Source organism: Opisthocomus hoazin, chromosome 11, assembly GCF_030867145.1.
Source record: "Opisthocomus hoazin isolate bOpiHoa1 chromosome 11, bOpiHoa1.hap1, whole genome shotgun sequence".
Taxonomy (NCBI): domain Eukaryota; kingdom Metazoa; phylum Chordata; class Aves; order Opisthocomiformes; family Opisthocomidae; genus Opisthocomus; species Opisthocomus hoazin.
In genome coordinates this window covers 22,398,435-22,416,138 of record NC_134424.1, presented here as the reverse complement: position 1 = coordinate 22,416,138, position 17,704 = coordinate 22,398,435, and the positions used below count along the sequence as shown (strand labels likewise).

Genomic DNA, 17,704 nt, shown 5'->3' with positions numbered 1-17,704 from the left:
AGCACGGCAGCTTCAGCAACACACGAACGTAAAGGCAAGGAGCACTGGCACTGTTCATCGGGTTGTTAGGACTGTCCTGAATCTCGGCTAAATCCCGCAACTTCTGTGACTCGATTTCCTCACCAGTGAAGCACTCATATTCCTACCTGCCGAGCAGCCTTCAAGGCTGCTTTAGTACAATTAACAGACATCTGCTCGGTGCTTTGAAGATGACAATCTCTGTGCAAGCGCTGGGCTGCTCTACCCACACGCAGAGCTGTTGCTCTGGAGGTTTATCTCTACTGCCTGTTAGGGAATTAATTCCTGTGGGAACTTACAAACCAATGTTTTCCTTGTGACGTTATCCCTTCCTTCACAAATCAATGTATTTCCATGGGTACTTTGTTAAACTCAAATTTACATTCAAGTTTCCGCAACTCTGGGCCCTGTGCTGGGGCTTGTTTAGAGCAAACCTATCGTGTATTTGAAATGCAAAGAATTAGCCTCCTCCAGCTTATAAAAGTCTTTAAGGGGCTTCTTTTCTGGTCTACACAATTTTGACTACGCTCCTTCAATCTGAAGAGGCTGGAGGAAAAGCCAGGAGAAGGTGCAGGCGCTGTAGCCAGCCAACACCGACGCCTGGTGATTTCACGCTGTCCAAGGGACGCTACCCACGGACACGCAGCCTTAGACTGTGCCTTAGCGAGGAGAAGTCACAGACCCACGGCATAGTTCGGGTTGGAAGGGACCTTCCAAGGCCTTCTAGCCCAACCCGCTGAGGTGACCAGGGCCACCTTCGCCTGGGTCAGGGTGCTCAGAGCCCCGTCCAGCCTGACCTGGCGCCAGCAGGCTGCGAACACGTGCGCACAGCGTACACCAGGACCGCGGCGCTAGCGCAGGACACGTACTCCAGCCACTCCACCACCACCCGCGCCTCTGAACTGCTGCCATGCCCACAAAAGCCACAAAATCATCCAGGTACTTGCGGGCTGGTGGCACCACATTAAAAAAGCTTTATTCCAGCAAAGAGACCCAGGTCCAAGCTCTGATGAGGAAAGGGACCGCTGCTGAAGCCAGGCAGCACCGCGAGCGATGCTCTCCTTACGTTTCAAACACGCTTCCTCTCCGCTCCGAAAAGCCGGGTCCCACCACCCGTTGCAGCACCCAGCGAGGGGGACGCGCCGGCGCAGGGTGGGACGCACCGCCGCTCCCGCCTGACTGATGGCTTGGGAATTCTCCGGGGCGGCTCTTTCTGGTGTTTGCCGCTGTGCTGGAAGTTCCTTGCTTGCTCACAAAGTAGTTGCCCTTTCCTTTTAAAAACGGGAACAGAGTAAATCTGCTTGTTGCAGCCCAGCTGAGAAATGCCAGCAGGATTGGATTACGCAGGGAGCTGCTCCCTCCGCTTCCTCACCCTGCCCTTCAGCCAGCTGCACGAGTTCTGCTGTCTTGGATGAACTTTGCTCTTTGGTTGACTGAACCACATTTTCTGATTTTTTTTTTCCAAACTTCTCTGCAGTTGTGCTATGCAGCAGAGAATTAGCCCTTTGGGAGAAAGCATGAATTACTTGACCTCTATAAAACTGTTTGTAAAACTGAGTGAAATCGGGACCTCCCTGAAAAACAAACCTTACAGCCAACTAAGCCAGCTGTAGAATATTTTTTTAATTGCAAATGGCTGAGGGACTTCACAGATGTTACTAGCCAGTGTAGGTTGGCACCTCCTCGATGAAGAAGTAGAAATCTGCCCTATTTCTGGCGTGAAGACCCTATCCCTGCAGCACACAGGCATCCAAGTGTAAGCTCCACCTACGTGTTTACCACAGAGCCACATCTGCAAAGGCCTCCGCGTAAATCATGTGAAACGACCGGCCGCTCGGGCCAGGGGTTGCTGCTCCTCCTGGAAGCGGCAGCCCACACCGAGCTCTCCGGAGAGCAGAAATCACAGGCAGAGTTTTGAAAACACGGACTGAACATTTTTCAGAAGGCACACCCCGAATTGGCAGGAAAGCTCAAAGCACAGAAACAAAACGCAGACATCGAGAACTTAAATTACACTCAGAGAATTACAGATTTTATGCCATCAGCAATACCCAGATTGTTCAAGCCTGAGTCATAAAACAAGCTTAAAAACGCCAGAAAGAAATCATATTTAGCAACCGAAGCTGTTATTCTCGGGGACATTTCCCTGTGGTGTAACAGCTTTGTCCGAGCAGAAATAACGATAACCCGTCCTCGGCTGCTGCTGCTGTGAGCAGGTTAGCTGCTGTGGAAAAAGACATCCTGTTTTCTGAACGCTTTCTATCTGATCTCCGCGCTGACTCCCCGGTGATTGCTGTAATCTCAAGACATTACAAAGTAAACAAAAGTTGAGATCCCTCCGCAACACAGTTACTATTTTTACACGGCTGCATTGCTGCTATTCACAGGCATAAAATACTGAACTACTCCAGTGGCTTAGACGCAGAAAACCCATTTTCAGCCTCTACTAACATTCACAACGCCGTAAGAGAGATTCTTCTACGCTGACAGTAAGAAGGTGAGTCTCTAAAATACATTGCACGCTACACCCCTACTTCACCTTCGGAAGGAACACATTAGAAGAAAAATTGTAATTTTTCGCCCCCAAAGAAGTAGTAAAAAACGGTATTTAAAAAAAAGTGAACGGGAAAAGAGTTTTTTGTCTTGAAGTGAGCAGCTGAGTGAATCTGAAGAAAGGGGTGTGATTTTTAAAAGCATCCCTGAAGCCACTTGGAAGCCCAGCTCTGATTTTCATTAGTGGCATTCACACTCGGAAGCCTCTGGGCCCGAGTACATGAGTTACTACGCATTGTTGTTCGCGAACGAACTGCACGAAGCGTTTGGTGCTCGCGGAATCGCCGGCCCCAGCGAGGCGGAGAGGGAGGGAGCTCCGCCATCCCCATCCGACCACGCCGCCGACCCCTTTCTGGCTCTGCAGAGCCACGCTCCGTACAAAGCAGCACAGGTCTGGCTGCAATTTTCTCTCCCTCAACCACGCAGTTGTATTTCAACTACAAGCCAAGTTCTGGATGCTATTCTCGTCTTTCTGGGCTGCTCCTGGGGCGCAGAAGACTGAAAAATTGCCCTAATTGCTCAGCTGGGAGTTTCTCCGGCACAGGGGAATGCCTGGGTGTCGCAGAACCAGCCTGCATTCCCTAATTTCATAACAGGTAACACAAGTGCTCAATAACGTATCAAACACAACACTAATTTAATTTGCCTTTCTTAGAAAAATACATTTCTCCCAGCTGGAGCCATGCAGAGAACCACGATCTTCATATATTTAACATACAGAGCGAGGACTGCAGTCTCAAGGAGCTCCTATAAAAACACCTCTTTATCTCCTTTGGTATCATGTTTAGCTAACTTCATTACTTACAACTGGTTTCCCAACCCTTGCTGGTCTGTGGAGTCCTATATGTTTTCCTGACATCTTCCACAGAGCAAATTTACACCCAGTGACATCAGGCTTATTTTTCTTAGATCAACAGTCTGTTAAAAACAGACGATGATTTCAAGGGGTCCCTGAAACACACTGAATTAGAAGACTTTTTTTCTGACACCTGGAGAAACTCAAAAAGATATGAAACAGTCTAGGTTTTGGCCAGCCAATCTTCTAAGCAAGCAGCAGCAACTCAACAGCTGTTTCAATTCAGAAGAGCCATCGGTGGTTACAGCCGTACCGGCACGTTTGGTGAGGCACAGAGTTACGCAGAGGTGTCGGTGCCTGCACCCAACAGCGTCATCACGCCTCCAACTGCTCAGCCCAGATATTCACAGCAGTGCTAACATGACCCCGACGTAAAATAACATTTACCTGTCCAAATGAATACTTAGTAATTATCAGCAACCCGCCCCATTTACCTGACAACAACTTGATGGTATTACAACTTGACGTGGTGATACCATTTTCTCCCTTAACCAACTATCCGGATTCGAAGTTACTAACTTGGCTGCATTAGTTTTATTGCAAAGTGCTTTCCTGCACAGCCAAGACTGTTTCTCTATCGCGGCAGCCGCCTGGGGTTTGAACACAAGTCAGCATGCAGTCCTCACCTTCCTTCTGGCCTTGCTACTTCTCCTTTGCGTGCCAAAATCCTCCTTGTTGCAAGAGCCAGCTGACATCACCGTACTCACCCAGTTATCAAGAAAGCCTCCAGGAAGAGCTGAGAGAGCATTTTACAGACACCAATGTGCGTAAGAATTCAATTTTCCTGGTTCTGTGTTTAAACCCCCACTGTGCGTAGGAATCACAAATCTTCACACGAGGTGTTTGGTGTCAGGGAAACCCACGGAAAAAGCAGACTCTAGATTTATGTTTGAGACTATCCTCAGAAAAGGCATTTTTAACCTGTAAACTAGAAGTTTTGCACAACCTGAATCAAAGACATTCACCTACGCCCTGGAGTTACACTTGCACAATCACGATATCCACACACACACCGAGACTTCATGACCTGCAGAGTATCTTCGTGCTGTCACCACCACATGAAGTCACCCGGAGGTCCTCCCGACCTCCTCTGTGGACACTGGATTTCAGGACACGAGCTCCAGCCGCTGCTTCTCTGCAGAGGCTGGAACCAAACAGCTCTCTTGGGCCCATCCGCAGGCCGCCACGCAGCTCGTTCCCGTGACGGAACAGCACAGCCCCGTTCGCAGCTGCGGTGCCCCGGTCCCATCGCTGCGCCGCACCCGGGGGCAAACCCTGCGCCGACGCTCGGGCGCGCGGGGAAGCGGAGCAGCCCGCCGGCTGCCGCTGTGCCAGGGAGCGAGGCTGCAGAGGGGGCGAAGCCGCAGCCTGCTTACCTGCCCCAGGCCCTCCGGCCGCTGCACCCCTTGCCGTGCCCACGCTAGCGCGGGAGCCCAGCACCGTGCTCAGCCCCGGCGTGTTGGCAGCACTGCCCCACGAGCCATAATTAGCTCAGACCTGCAATTCTGTTCGCTCCAGGAGCAGTGACAAACTGTAAGCAGCGGCCAAATAACCTCCTGCAAGCGAGTATGGCTCGTTCGAAATAAACCTCCCTCCAGCCTGACGGTACATCCATCTTTCTCCCTTGAGTTCCTACCCAAGAGGAGTCTCCAAGCAGCTTTCTCCCTGCGTTAACTTCAAAGCCACCACTGTTCCACTCGTAAGAAGGTGTTTTAATGGGTTTAAAATTCGTTTGATCTCTAAGTCCTCGGCTGGCAAAACATGGCCTGGGAGGAGAGAAGGATCCTTTGAGCAAAGAGGTTGGCTCTTATTTTTCAAGGGTGCACTGGGGCATGCCAAGTGTCCTGGTTACTCTTCCACAGCCTTCTCTGAAGACAGAATAGTACAGCTGTTGAAAAATTCTGATAACCCAGTAATGTCTCACTTATCCATACAATTATTAAAAGTAATTATTAATAAATCAATGCAGATCCACTTCTCATCTGCCACAGTTTGGTCGAATCAACCAGGGTACGTTGCACGTAGAATATTCAACATGGTCGACATAAACGTTCCAAATCCATCAGTCTTTGAAGTTATTCTGGCAAGCAAGAGGCTCAAAGAATCCCTAGACATTCACCAGAAAGGTTAAGCTCAGCTTTTGCAGCCCTGACAGGAGTGGAGGCTATGACTCCATTGCAAGTGGGTGCCAACCAGCCTAGGACTCTGCGCACCTACACCGGGCTCCAGGCTGTGCTGCAGCCCGTGCTACTCTACTCACGCTGCTACTCAAACCGAGCAACCTAAAACGGCTGCTGGAGAGCTCAGCTACGCGTCGGCCTGGCTGTAGTGCAGACGGACTGAGGCCACCCCCGAGGGCCCATGCTCCGAAGAGCTTGTACTCTTGGAGACACAGCTAAGGTTCTAGACATCCAAAGGCTAACACATTCCCGTCCTCGTAGCACCCAAGAACGCCGGTATTGCACCAGGAGAGTAACAAGTGTTTTGAAGGCGGATGTTCACTCCATTGCAGGCAGCGATATAAACATTGTGGATGCCCTTCCAGAGAAACTGGAATCTCTGGAACTGGAACTGGAAACCAATCTGTCTCACCAGCAGCACGAAAAGCCATCTACAGAACAGCAAGCTCAATGTCCTGTCACAGGTGTCTCCGCGCTCTCTTCCACATGCTACAGATCACTAACTGTTGCCTTGATTTCCAAAACATTCCCTTTGAAAAGGCAAGAAATTCACCAAGGAAACAGCAGTGGGCTTTGCTTAGGGGTGAAACTGTTTCGCCCCGCAGCCTGGGCTGACGCTGAAGCCCCAGCTCGGTTTGCATCCAGGGAACTCCTCCAACGCAACCGGCTTGGATACTCGGAACGGGCGATGAGGAACGGAGGCACCACCTCGGCTGTCATCCCCTGCCACTGGACACCCAAGCCAGCCTTTAATTTCGCACTCCACGAGAAGCTAAGAGGCAGAGAGACACAATTCTGCTTGTCTGAAGCAACAATAAATAGGTCATGAGACAAGCAGAGATGTAATCTCACTCCAGCTGTGAGCAAAACCAGTAAGTTCACAAAATGAAACCAGTACCAAAGAGACAGGAAGCCCATGTAGAAGACAAAATATTAACATAAATGAACTGTGAAACATCCTTACTGCACGTTTCCGGAGCCAGCAATGTAAACGGTTGATTCATGTGAAGAATTTGAGCCGTGCATTTCTTTTCGTGTTCTGTCTTCTAGAGGCTGACATCGGTGCCGCGGTGCCACAGAAACACCACATTGCAATCACCAAAGAGGTGTGAAGTTAAAAGGCCCTGCAAAATGTAAATTCACACCAAAATTTTAATAATCTGAGCCAATTCCTGCTCTTAGAGCTCACGCTCTTCTATGCGTGTGGGAGCTGAATTTGAATCTGCTTACATCTTGTTAATAGAAAGAAACCTAAATACGAATAATGAAATGAAAAAGGGAAAAACACCTGTGCTGAGACAAATCAAAAGCATGCCACTAATCCTAACTCTGTTTTTCAAACATACACAGATCTACCCCAGGTCTTCTCACGACTGGATGCTTTATTCTGTGTCATAGACCTTTTTCTTGGGTTTCAGAGGAAGTTCTACCTCACAGGCTCTTTTGTCACTTTAATATTCAAACCAACTTTTCCCTTCAGTTTAGCTCTTGATTGAAGTTGTGCCATTTTGCTTTTTTTAATTCACTTTAGTTTTCCCTATAAACTTCGATCCTCTGACGTCAACAGTGGAACTTGTCAAATTTATCACCTATCCTTTCAAAATTGAAGAAAAAAAAAAAAAGTCCCTTCTATTCCTAGGCACCACTGGAGACACAGATTTGTCCACACGTGTGTAAACCTACATAGACAGACCCAAAGAACATTGTCTTGTAACCACAGTCTTGACCCTAATTAGGCTCCCTGAAGTCCCCCAAAGAATTACTATTGATTTTATCTGGGAGATGCTCAGGGGCTGCCATATTTGAAAGGAACCTACGAGTCTAAGCCTACAGACGTAGAGAACAGCCATTAAACTGATCGCTGTGACCCACCTAGGGACAGGACTACCCGCGCTCACCCCTGCACTGCTGACAAGGCTCGGGGGCCAAAGACACAAGTTTAATGGATTAGCCTCTCATTTTCAGCCAGTCAGATGGTAAATGTTAGCAACACACGGTGCTCATCGCTCAACTTTAATGCTATCTGCGGTCTGGGGGGAGAGAGCGACACAGCAGAAGCGGCAGGCGAAGGAGATCTAAGAACAAAGCATCGGACACCTCAGTTATCGACAAACCCTGTCCCCTCATCAAGCAGCGTTTCTCTACTGAGTCGTACTTGTACGAGGCATAACTCTCCAAGCAGCAATGCCTACATCTTCGGTTAAAGCTCAGCTCTGCTCCTCCACCCCGTAAATAACTGTACGGTGAGGTTTGGGTAAGGATGATGAAAGTTTTCCCCACTGCACTCAGCAAGAAGGGGTTAAATATTGCAGATCACCATCATATTTCAGGTGAAGAAAGAGTCTGCAGTACAGTAATTCAGCCAAGCTGGACCTGATGGAAAGCTCAGCCCCTGTGGGGTCGACGACGCCCCATTAAAGCCCATACGACGGGTTGGCTGTGATGAGGACCACACCCTGAGCTTCCCATAAGAGGAGGGCAGGGGTCCACATAGGTCTACGCTACTCCTTTGTTAACGTAATGTACCCTTGGGTCTCTCTGGCTCGTAAATAACTGCCATGGCTGACACCTGAATTCCTACCACTTCACTGAAACACACAATGACGGAGGTTTTTAAGGAGTGAGTGGACCATCCACCTTGTTGGTGTTGAAGTCATTGCCTGTGGAGGAAATCTGACAGCTAGCATTTCTTCAATCAAGCAGTTCCGACATCAGCATGCAATTAAACGATAAAAGCAGAGATGTGCATCATCAACACTTCTCCAGATCCTTCAAGAAAACAATGATGACTTCCCCCAGTCCTTACTTTTGGGCCTTGAACCACTGTGGCCACTTCTGGAGCTGATTAGAGGAGGTCTGCCCGTGATCCGGACAACTGAGACCAAAACAACGTCCAGTGCCCACTTGCAAGACCAGACCCTTCGCTCCCCAAAGCACGGCGTGCCCCAGCAAGGGCGATGCCCGTGGGCAGGTCCCCACCAGCCACCCACTGGGCAGGCACCGGCCGCTTGCGGCACAGCGCCGGTCCCTCCCAAACCGCCTCGGCGAACGGCCCCTGAGCCCGTTACAGAAATGTACGGCTGGTGATCTTGTGCTTTGCCTTGTTATAAATAATAAGGTTAGGTTTTCTTCCTCGGCCTTTTGATATTTTCCCTTTGGGAGACTCTCGGGTTTTAATGGCATTAATTCCTGTTTGCCAACCTTGTCCGTATAAATGAGGATGTTCATTAAATGAATGTTAAGTGATGAGCACTATAATTAGGACACATTTAAAATGCGGCGCGTCTAAATCAAAGACTATCCAAGACGTTCTCTTTTTTATTAAGATATAACTCGAAGGAGGCCTACTGTTCAGTTCAAAACGAATGATATTTTCCAACAACCTGTTCTCACTAAGGCTACGTGCAGACCAAGGAAATGCACCACCGACTGGCTCTTTCCAGTCGACATTTTTTCTGTCTCTGGGGTATGACATCTTTCATTAGCTATTATATTAATACTGAGTTTACTGCGTAATTTTTTGCCACTGACAGCAGGAAAGAAAGAAAGGAAAAGAAAGAAACATGAAATACTGGGCTGCATACAGCTAAAACAGCTGTGATTCTGGGAAGCAAAACCTAACGTCACCGTTTTGATGAGAAGTTGCCCAGCACTTGTAGTTTATTCCATTTCCCTAGGACGAGAGGCTCACCGAGGACACGTTAGTCAGCCACACCACCCCTGAGGAGCCATCAGCTCCGGCAGAAGTAAGGTAAGTACACGGGAGACGTCACAACTCCAAGCCAAAGGGCAATCCACTCCTAGAGCACCCTCGGTGCCGTCCTCGGCAGCGCACCGAGGCCTCTGTGCTTGCCGTTTCAGGCCGGACTGTCCGCAGCTGCAGACTAGCTGAGTTTTGGTCTCTGGATACAGAAGTGGCTCAGCGGGGCTCACTGAGCAGAAGATGCAGGAAATCCACGGCAGAGCCAAGCCGCAAGTCCAGCTCTCCCGATTCCTACTGCTGAAAGACCACCCTCTCGTAAGAACTGACCAAGCACAAATCAGCCCAGGCTGAAAAGAAGGTTTCGAAGTCGGGGGTGGGAAGGAGAATTGCCAGATGAGGCTCTATTCCCCCTTGTTGTTTTACATCAAATCAAAAATCTATTCCATCTCCCTATCATATAATTCAAAATAATTAAAGGCTTAGCGATTGACCCTGACGTTTAGTCACACAGCTCCAGCCGACTGCGACGCCTGTCATCCGGGTGACATCAAAGGCAACACCCTGAAGAGGTCACCTCTACCAGAGACAACACGGGGAGAACCGCTTTTGCAATTTTTTGCACAGCAACATAATCCCATCTATAGCCAAAATTCATCGTCCTCCCGTGACAACCAGACAATCACAGCCCGACCCAGTTCTCAGCCACAGCAGGCTGCCGGGTAGGGCCATGCTAATGGAAATCCAGGGACCCAGCCAAACACAGCCGGGATCTGACTTTAGACCTCACTATTTTTCACAGTTTCTTTCCCAAATCCGTGCGCCAGTTGCAACGTTTGTCCCGGAGTTTCTTTGCTCGGCTGTTTCCCTCCCGGCAGCGCCAGCCTGGGTCCGCGCAGCGCTCGCGCCCAGCGCAGGACGCCCACGCAGACAGCGAGCCTCGCGCCGTGCCGGGGACTCGGTGCCGAGAACGGGGGGCTCTGCCGAACGCAGCCGGACCCGGCGCAATCGCAGCTGTTCCCGTTCGTGCTCTGCCCCTTGTTACCACATTTCCCAAAAGTCGATGGGAAATCAGCCAAAAGGGAAGGAACCGGAGAAAGAGGCGGTGGTAAAAAGCAGGAACAAAACAAAACTGGAGGGAAAAAATATTGCAAAGCCACAACGAATTCTAAACAAAAGGTCAAGAAGTCCATCAAACAAATAACACGCACACAACCCTCCTCGCAAAGCCATCCCCTTATTTTTCAGTTTGGTCCTTGTGTAACCCAGCTGAAAGCAGTGGCACCGGTCCACAAAGGACCCGGCCACACACAGCAGCAGACCTCGCAGCTCTTTTCCAGGCTGCGACGTGGACCTCCGGGAGCTGCAGGAGCCCAGCAGCGCTCAGCACCACCTGGCAGCAGGGGAAGGTCACCGGCAGGCCGCACCGCCACGCAAGCGCTCGGCAGCACCGCGCCGTACCCCAGCTCTGCCGCAGAAGCTGTCGCTGAGGGCAACGACGCTCCCCGCTCCGGGGTGCAAGCTGATGGCTGCAGGTGTGCGACAAGAACGCGTTCGCACACGTGTTTGTTACTCTGCCGCTCGCTCGCTCTCGCCCGCTCCGTTCGCCAGTTACCTTCTGTTCTTTACAGGGGGTTTTCCATTTCATCTTCAGCTGCTGCGCCAGGTGTTAGCTAACGCCCGCACAACGGGCGCCAGCCGAGCCACCGGCCTGACTCGGCGCGACGGCATCGAAGCTCCTCTGTTACAGAACACGAAGGAGATGTAAAACTCAAGATACAGACCTGAGCAGACCGTTGCTGGCACTCTGCAGAAGAAGTCACACACGGGCCGCACACCTCCCGCCTGCCTCCGCTCCAGCGATGCCCAGGCCCGGGCCCCCCTCCTGGTGGCACTCAGCTCGGTGGCCAGCACAGCATCCCCATCGCACAGGGAACCCGCGCAGGTCCCCTGGGACGGATGCAATAACCTCAGTAACAGCAGCCTGACAGGAACCAGTACGGAAAACCTGAACTACCTTCTAAGGAGAGCGCAAGCGGCCTGATCCAAGCTCCATTAGATCAGCAGGAATTTCCCACTGAAATAAACAGGTCGGTGTTACCCAAAGTTTTAGACAACGGGCCCACAGACCAGCAACAGAACGAACGCTCAGCGTCACCGCTCTTCCTCACTGTTCTCAGATGCAACTTTTCACATCTTTTAAAACTTATGTTAAGTAATGCAGAGGGACATAGCATGAGAACCCCACACATACTTCCACCTCTAATGGTGAAGAAAGGCTGAAAGCTCCACAGATGTATTTGTTCTCTAGGTGAGCTCCTCTGTGTGTTAAATACAGAAACGGCAGTGAAATACAGCCTTCATCAATGACACTTGCATTCACAATCACCAAACCAGCTTCCAAAATCAGAACACGAGGATGGGTCTTCTCCACTTACACCTGTCCCTTCCAGTCCTGCTCAAGATCTTCGAGAAGCCACCCAGCACTGCGAAACCTGGGATTACAGCAGCAAGCAACTCCATTCCCATGTGTGCCTCTGCAACGTAGCTCAGTCTCTTCAGGCAAAAGCGCTTAACGCTCGCCCATGAGCATCCCATGGGATGGAAATGTTCTGCTCTGGAACCTCTGAAAGCACCGAAGTGTTTCTGTTTACTTCTGCAGGCACCAAGCTGTGTCTCTCTTGTGTCAACACAAATTTTTCTCTAAACAGGCCTAACCTACCTGTTCACACACGTGAGGGCACACGCTGTCCAAACCTAGGTTTCGTCATCTCTTCACATATAAAACCAAAACATTTTCGCCTTTGTCTCCTACATATTGACCAACTGGTTCTTGTTGGCAGTGGTGATGCTTATACTGTTCCAGGAGACATGGAAGGAGGAAAAGAACACTACAGAAGAGAAAAATGGTCCCATCTGCACCAAGCTGGCCAGGTACTCTGGAGGTCTGCATTAATGTCTGTAAGGCATTGTCACAAAACGACGCTGACATCTTCTATCTCAGTTCTGTCTCACAGATGGCAGGCACTATTGAGGAGAGACTTTCTTCTAGTCTCAGACAACACAAGTGACCTCAGCCTCAGGTGAAGACTACATGCAAGACTGTAAAAAGTAAACAGTACACATATTTGTGGGGTCTCATAAAGCTCTTCTCGCGTTTCACTACAGCCTCCCCATTTGTGACCTACAATCAGCAGAGACCATGGACCTTTGCAGTGCAAGACTTTAAACTACACCCTGCTACGCATCTTGAGTTTGAGCAGAAACGACTCAGCTCGCGAGAACAACAGAGCAGAAAGCAGCCCGGGAAGTCACTCAAGAAAATACTTTTGAGAGAGTAAATACGCTCAAGTGGAGCATTTTGCCCTGGAATCTGAAGAGCGCTTCTGTTGCGCACGGGGGAGGAGAGACTGGGCCTCTTTCAAGGACAGGCCATTCCACGCAATGGCAGCCATTTCCAGTGAAATGAAGTTAACCCCTTCCGCTCTGTCCTACGGAAAGCAGCAGCTTCACGCTCTTTAACGAAGCACGCAGCTTTGGTGGTTGGTACCAGTTTACCTCATGGCCTCGCCTGACCTTCACCTGATAGGCACGATGCCTTCAAACCTGTCCTCCTCACAGGACACTCCTCATAGAAGCCTCTTGCCAGCAGAGTGACTCCTCACACTAAGCTTCTTGATGGCTGAGATCTAAAAAAACAAATGCAGTAAATACTGAAGTTTTCCCACTGAAGTCACGGAGAGCTCTAAGGAGCACTTGCAAGCTGAGCAGTGGTCCCGGGGCTCAGTCTAGGTTCAAACTCTCTGTCGTTTTAGTGGCAAGAAATCAAAACGCGGACTCACGCACATAATTGTCCTTTACCCTTCCACCCCCAGGCCCCCAGCTCGCTACCGGGCTACGCAGGCAACTCTGCGAGTAGCTACAAATCCCCCGTCCATCTCCACGCACACTTCGAAACGTCTGCACGAAATTAGGTGCTGGGCTGATCAAAACAAGTCATCGTTTATCAGCTGCAAATAATCAGGAGGTGAAGGGCGTTCTCTAACAGATCCTGAGAGCCAAGCGCAACCGTGAACAAAAAATCGCAGCAATGTACTCACTTTCACGTACGCATCGGAAACCATAGGCTGAATTCTGCCCCGTGCAGAAGGGGGTAGGAAAGGGAATTGTCTTGGGGAAAAAAATGCATCCTTACATTATTGCATGACCAAGCAAATTCCGTGATGTTAGTGTCTCGGCACTTCTTCCTCACCCAAGGTGTCACCTCTACTATTTACCGTTGCTGCATCAAAAGCTCCACGAGGCAGCCCATATGAAAGTTGCTGTCAAAATAGTCTTGTATCACAGCCACTTAACAAAACCAGCACAAACTGTTCTCCACAAAGCAGCACTGCAATTTAGCTTTCATTTGTTTTCATTAATATGACCCCTTCTGTGCGAATGCAGGTCAAAACTGCTTTAGAAAAGTGTCTACTATTAGCAAGTGCCTTTTGCTCCTCAGCAAAAACAAACCAGTATTGTTGTCTACATGAAATATGATATAGCTTGGAAAAAAGCAAATGAAGCAAACAGAAATAAATAAAATTTCTAGATGATGGCAATCTGAAGATACTGCACAACCAAAACCTCTGCCAGCATCATGCTGCTAAGCGACCTACCTAGACTCGGTACACGCCAGCGACAAACGTGTCTTCCAAAGGTGAAAGTCAGAAGCCCAAAGTTCAGCAACACCACACTGCTCAGTGCCTTGTGAGCCTGCAGGCGGGTCCCAGTCTCCCGGTTCGCACATCCACGACGGCCGAGGAGGATGGACGCTTCCAGCTATCTAGCCTCGATGTATGCAAGACCCCCCCCCGACTACCATGGCCAACTCCAGTGGAAGGGCGGTCTGAGCGAGACCTGGAAGCCACCAGCCCAACCACAACAGCAGACGCTCCTGGGAACGACACCTGATCTGCCCCTCTGGCTTGCTTTGCCACCTCAGAGATGGGAAGGTGAGAAGCATCTCTAGCAGGGATGCCACCCCACGAGTCGCCCAGTCGGCAGGCCACCTCGCAGGGAGAACCTCGAGGCTGCCCTCCAGGACAGGGGGCACAAGGGACACTAAAAGCTGGGCTAAAAGCAAGAACCCAGGAGCGGGACCTGGGTTCAGCTGAGCCAGCGCAACTGATTTCCCCTGTAATGCAGCACTGCAACAGGAAACAATGTACATACCGCTTTGTAAAATGTATTCCTTTTTTCTTGCCTTCTGTGATTCTAGGAATTAACTTTTTAAAAATAAGCACATAAATACAAAAAAATCAACCATTACGTAAAAGCCTTACAGATCAACCGCAGTCTTGCTGTGACCCTGCCGTTTCGTTTCTCCTTACAACAGGAATGTTGCTGCAAACACCGCTGCAACCGTGCCCTGTCCCCACCGTAAAAATGCCCCCTGCAATGCCCACAATTTACTAAAATATCTGTGACGCTGGCCTATTATAGCCTCAGAGCCGCCACCTGGTAGATCCCTCAGTAATTTTTCATTTTGTAACCTGTCCTCCAAAAGCCCCAGCGCTCAGAGCAACACCGTTCCCGCACGCCGCGACCGTACCGGCTCTAAACCTGATGACGGCATGGCTCGGTTGGGCAAGAGCAGCAGGGATATCGCGCACGCCGCAGCCGGGGACGCCTGTTTCGCGGCTCACGGGGCTGGCGTTTGCTCCTGCTCTCGGCTGACACGCTGCCAGGATGGGCAGGCTTTGGACCTTGGTGGGACGTGGGCAGCCAGGGTGGCTGGAAGGTTTCCATTGGCACTCACAGAATCCCAGCATGGCAGGGGTTGGCAGGGCCCTCTGTGGGTCACCCAGCCCAACCCCCTGCCCAAGCAGGGTCACCCACAGCAGGCTGCACAGCACCGCGGCCAGGGGGGCTGGAATATCTCCAGAGAAGGAGACTCCACAGCCTCCCTGGGCAGCCTGGGCCAGGGCTCCGTCACCCTCAGAGGGAAGAAGTTCTTCCTCGGGTTCAGCTGGAGCTTCCTCTGCTTCAGTTTGTGCCCGTTGCCCCTTGTCCTGTTGCTGGGCACCACTAGAAAGAGTCTGGCCCCGTCCTCCTGACACCCACCCTGCAGATATTTAGAAGCAAAGTAACGCGCCAGCTTTGGTAAACAGCAGGAAAATTTCCAGTTGATCAGCTCTGCCTAGTGATTAAGAGACCAACGAGAAATTAAAGGCAAGCTCCAGAGAGCTGAAAACCAAATTAGAAAAATACACATCGAGGTACTCGCCAGCCGGAACGCTGAACCATAACGCAGCGCTATTTATTTATAAAAACTATGTACCGTACACAAACCAACTACGTTAGAATTATCAAAAAGATCATCACCATGTGCAAAAGCTATTGTACGTTCCTGTCTTCCCAGCAGCAGACCCGTGCTTAACCTGCTCCCTCGAGCTCATCCGCGCTGCCTGCCCTCGGACACGACTGCTCGAGAGCAGCCGTTTCGCAGCCTGAAGACCACGAGAACGTAACAGACAGTTCAGACAGACAAACCGAACCGTCTGCAGGGAAAAACTTGCATTCTCTCTCTTCTCTGCCCACTTGCTTCCTGCGGGGGACACACGGATCACACCTTCAGCTCACGTCAACTGGTCCAGCTGCACTGAAGTCAGCTGTAGCAATCCGCATCCATAAAAAACGGAGTCCATATCTTTTTCCCTCTCACTTGTTCCATTTCCTACCCCTGGGCCCTGACATACGAGCACAAACCCTACCAGCACCCTTCCCCGGGCAGCGAAGGGGCCAGCACACGGCACCGGTACCAAGATTTCCCCGCGCCTTACTCCTCCTGGGCGGCAAGCCGCGGGGATGCCGGGGGAGAGGGGCAGAGCAGGAGCTGCACGGGCGGCTGCGAGCACGCGGGCGCAGGTACTCGCTCCCTGCGCGCAGCCGAAGAACGGCCAACAAACCTAGCGTCACGAAGAACCGCCGCGCTAGTCTACGATTTTCAGCACCCGCGTTTCCAGCAGCGTAAAGCCATACCTCCAGCTGATCTTTCTTACTCTTCTTTTCTTTCAGGGAACAGGTTTCGGCCTCTGTGGATGGTTTAAGAGCAAACCCCCGTGCTGTCTGAATCAGAGAAGAAACGGGGCTTTCTCCCACTGCTAAAAAAGAGTTTGGGTAATTTTCCTCCGCGCAGGTAACAACATGGGTTTGGATTTCAACCTGGATAGACACATCTGCACTTACATTGCTAAAAATGGGTTTCCAAATAAGCTCTGCAGAAGGGAAATATGTTTGAATCCAATGTTTTTAAGCTTACTGAAATTAAATGATGTCTTTGCCTTCCTGCACACCAGTCCGAGGGCTCATTTACACAGAGCGACGCGTGAGTAATTTTAATGGTGAAGTTACACTGGTATACGATCTTCTGGATTAAACCTCTACATGGGAGGTCCAGCACGTCTAAGTTTTAGTACTTCTGCTACCGAGGCTACAGAAACAGCCACTGACTGCCGCAGCTGCTCTGCCCTCTGAAGACATCATGCCAAAGGCTCAGAAAACACTTCTCCCTTGCCGAGACCAAGGACTATTTGCACAGGCATTTGTGCACAAATACCACCCCAGAAAGGGACGGCTCTGCCAACTCCACGACCAAGCCGGCCGCTCTTCACGCGAGCAATCAAATGCTAATTCCTCCAGCAGCTGCCCTGCGCTGTAACGCACAGCGAAAATCACTGTAGTGGGAGGGCAGAGCTTGCCGGCTCCCGCACCACCCGCCCAGCGCCCGAGGACGCGGTCATTCCGCGTATCACAGACCGAGCCGTACGCACCGCACGAGCACACCGGAGATGCGCGACAGACGTACACGACTAAGCTACAAAAAAATGCAAATAAATACGTTACAAATAAGCCAAACAGCAGCAACGCCCCGGGCAACATCATTAACTTCGTGCAACAATAACCACTTGTACCAAAATATACATAAATGCAATTTTGAGTACTGCTTGTGTTTGATTTGCTTTAATTGCGACGTCCATTTATGTAACTTGTTTTTAAATCTGAGGTAACTCGTAATTTGCATAGGCATTGTTATGCTAATACCTCACTAAAAATACACACGAACATTTGGCTGGTTTCTCATTTTCATTCATAGTACCACTTCTATCTACTCTTTTATACATATATATTTATTTATAAACACCCAGCAGTCCTCATAGTACGTTGACATTACCTTTTCATGCTCTATTTTGCACGGCAAACAATCTGAGCCAACCGTAATGCTCACAGGGGAAGCTCCAACAACGAACCCACAGTATACCAAGGAGGCAAGAAGGAACAGGAATGATTTTCATTGTCATATTTATGAAGAGCTTACTATATTAAAACCGCCAACAATACAATTTGAGAATAATA

The 17,704-nt window shown here is 50.2% G+C and overlaps 1 protein-coding gene across 4 annotated transcripts in view; it reads right to left on the bottom strand.

Annotated features, from left to right (window-relative positions):
- The window catches only part of PHF2 (PHD finger protein 2), an 89,504-nt gene that overhangs the window by 54,923 nt on the left and 16,877 nt on the right, over positions 1–17,704 (bottom strand). Inside the window, exon 1 of one of the 4 annotated variants that reach the window (XM_075433009.1) lies at positions 6,572–7,087. The exons of the other annotated variants lie outside the window; for them this stretch is intronic. Within the exon in view, the coding sequence (XP_075289124.1) occupies positions 6,572–6,633 (62 nt within the window). The 5' untranslated portion in view covers positions 6,634–7,087. Of the gene's footprint in view, positions 1–6,571; positions 7,088–17,704 lie in introns of those variants that run through there. 4 annotated transcript variants of the gene reach the window in all.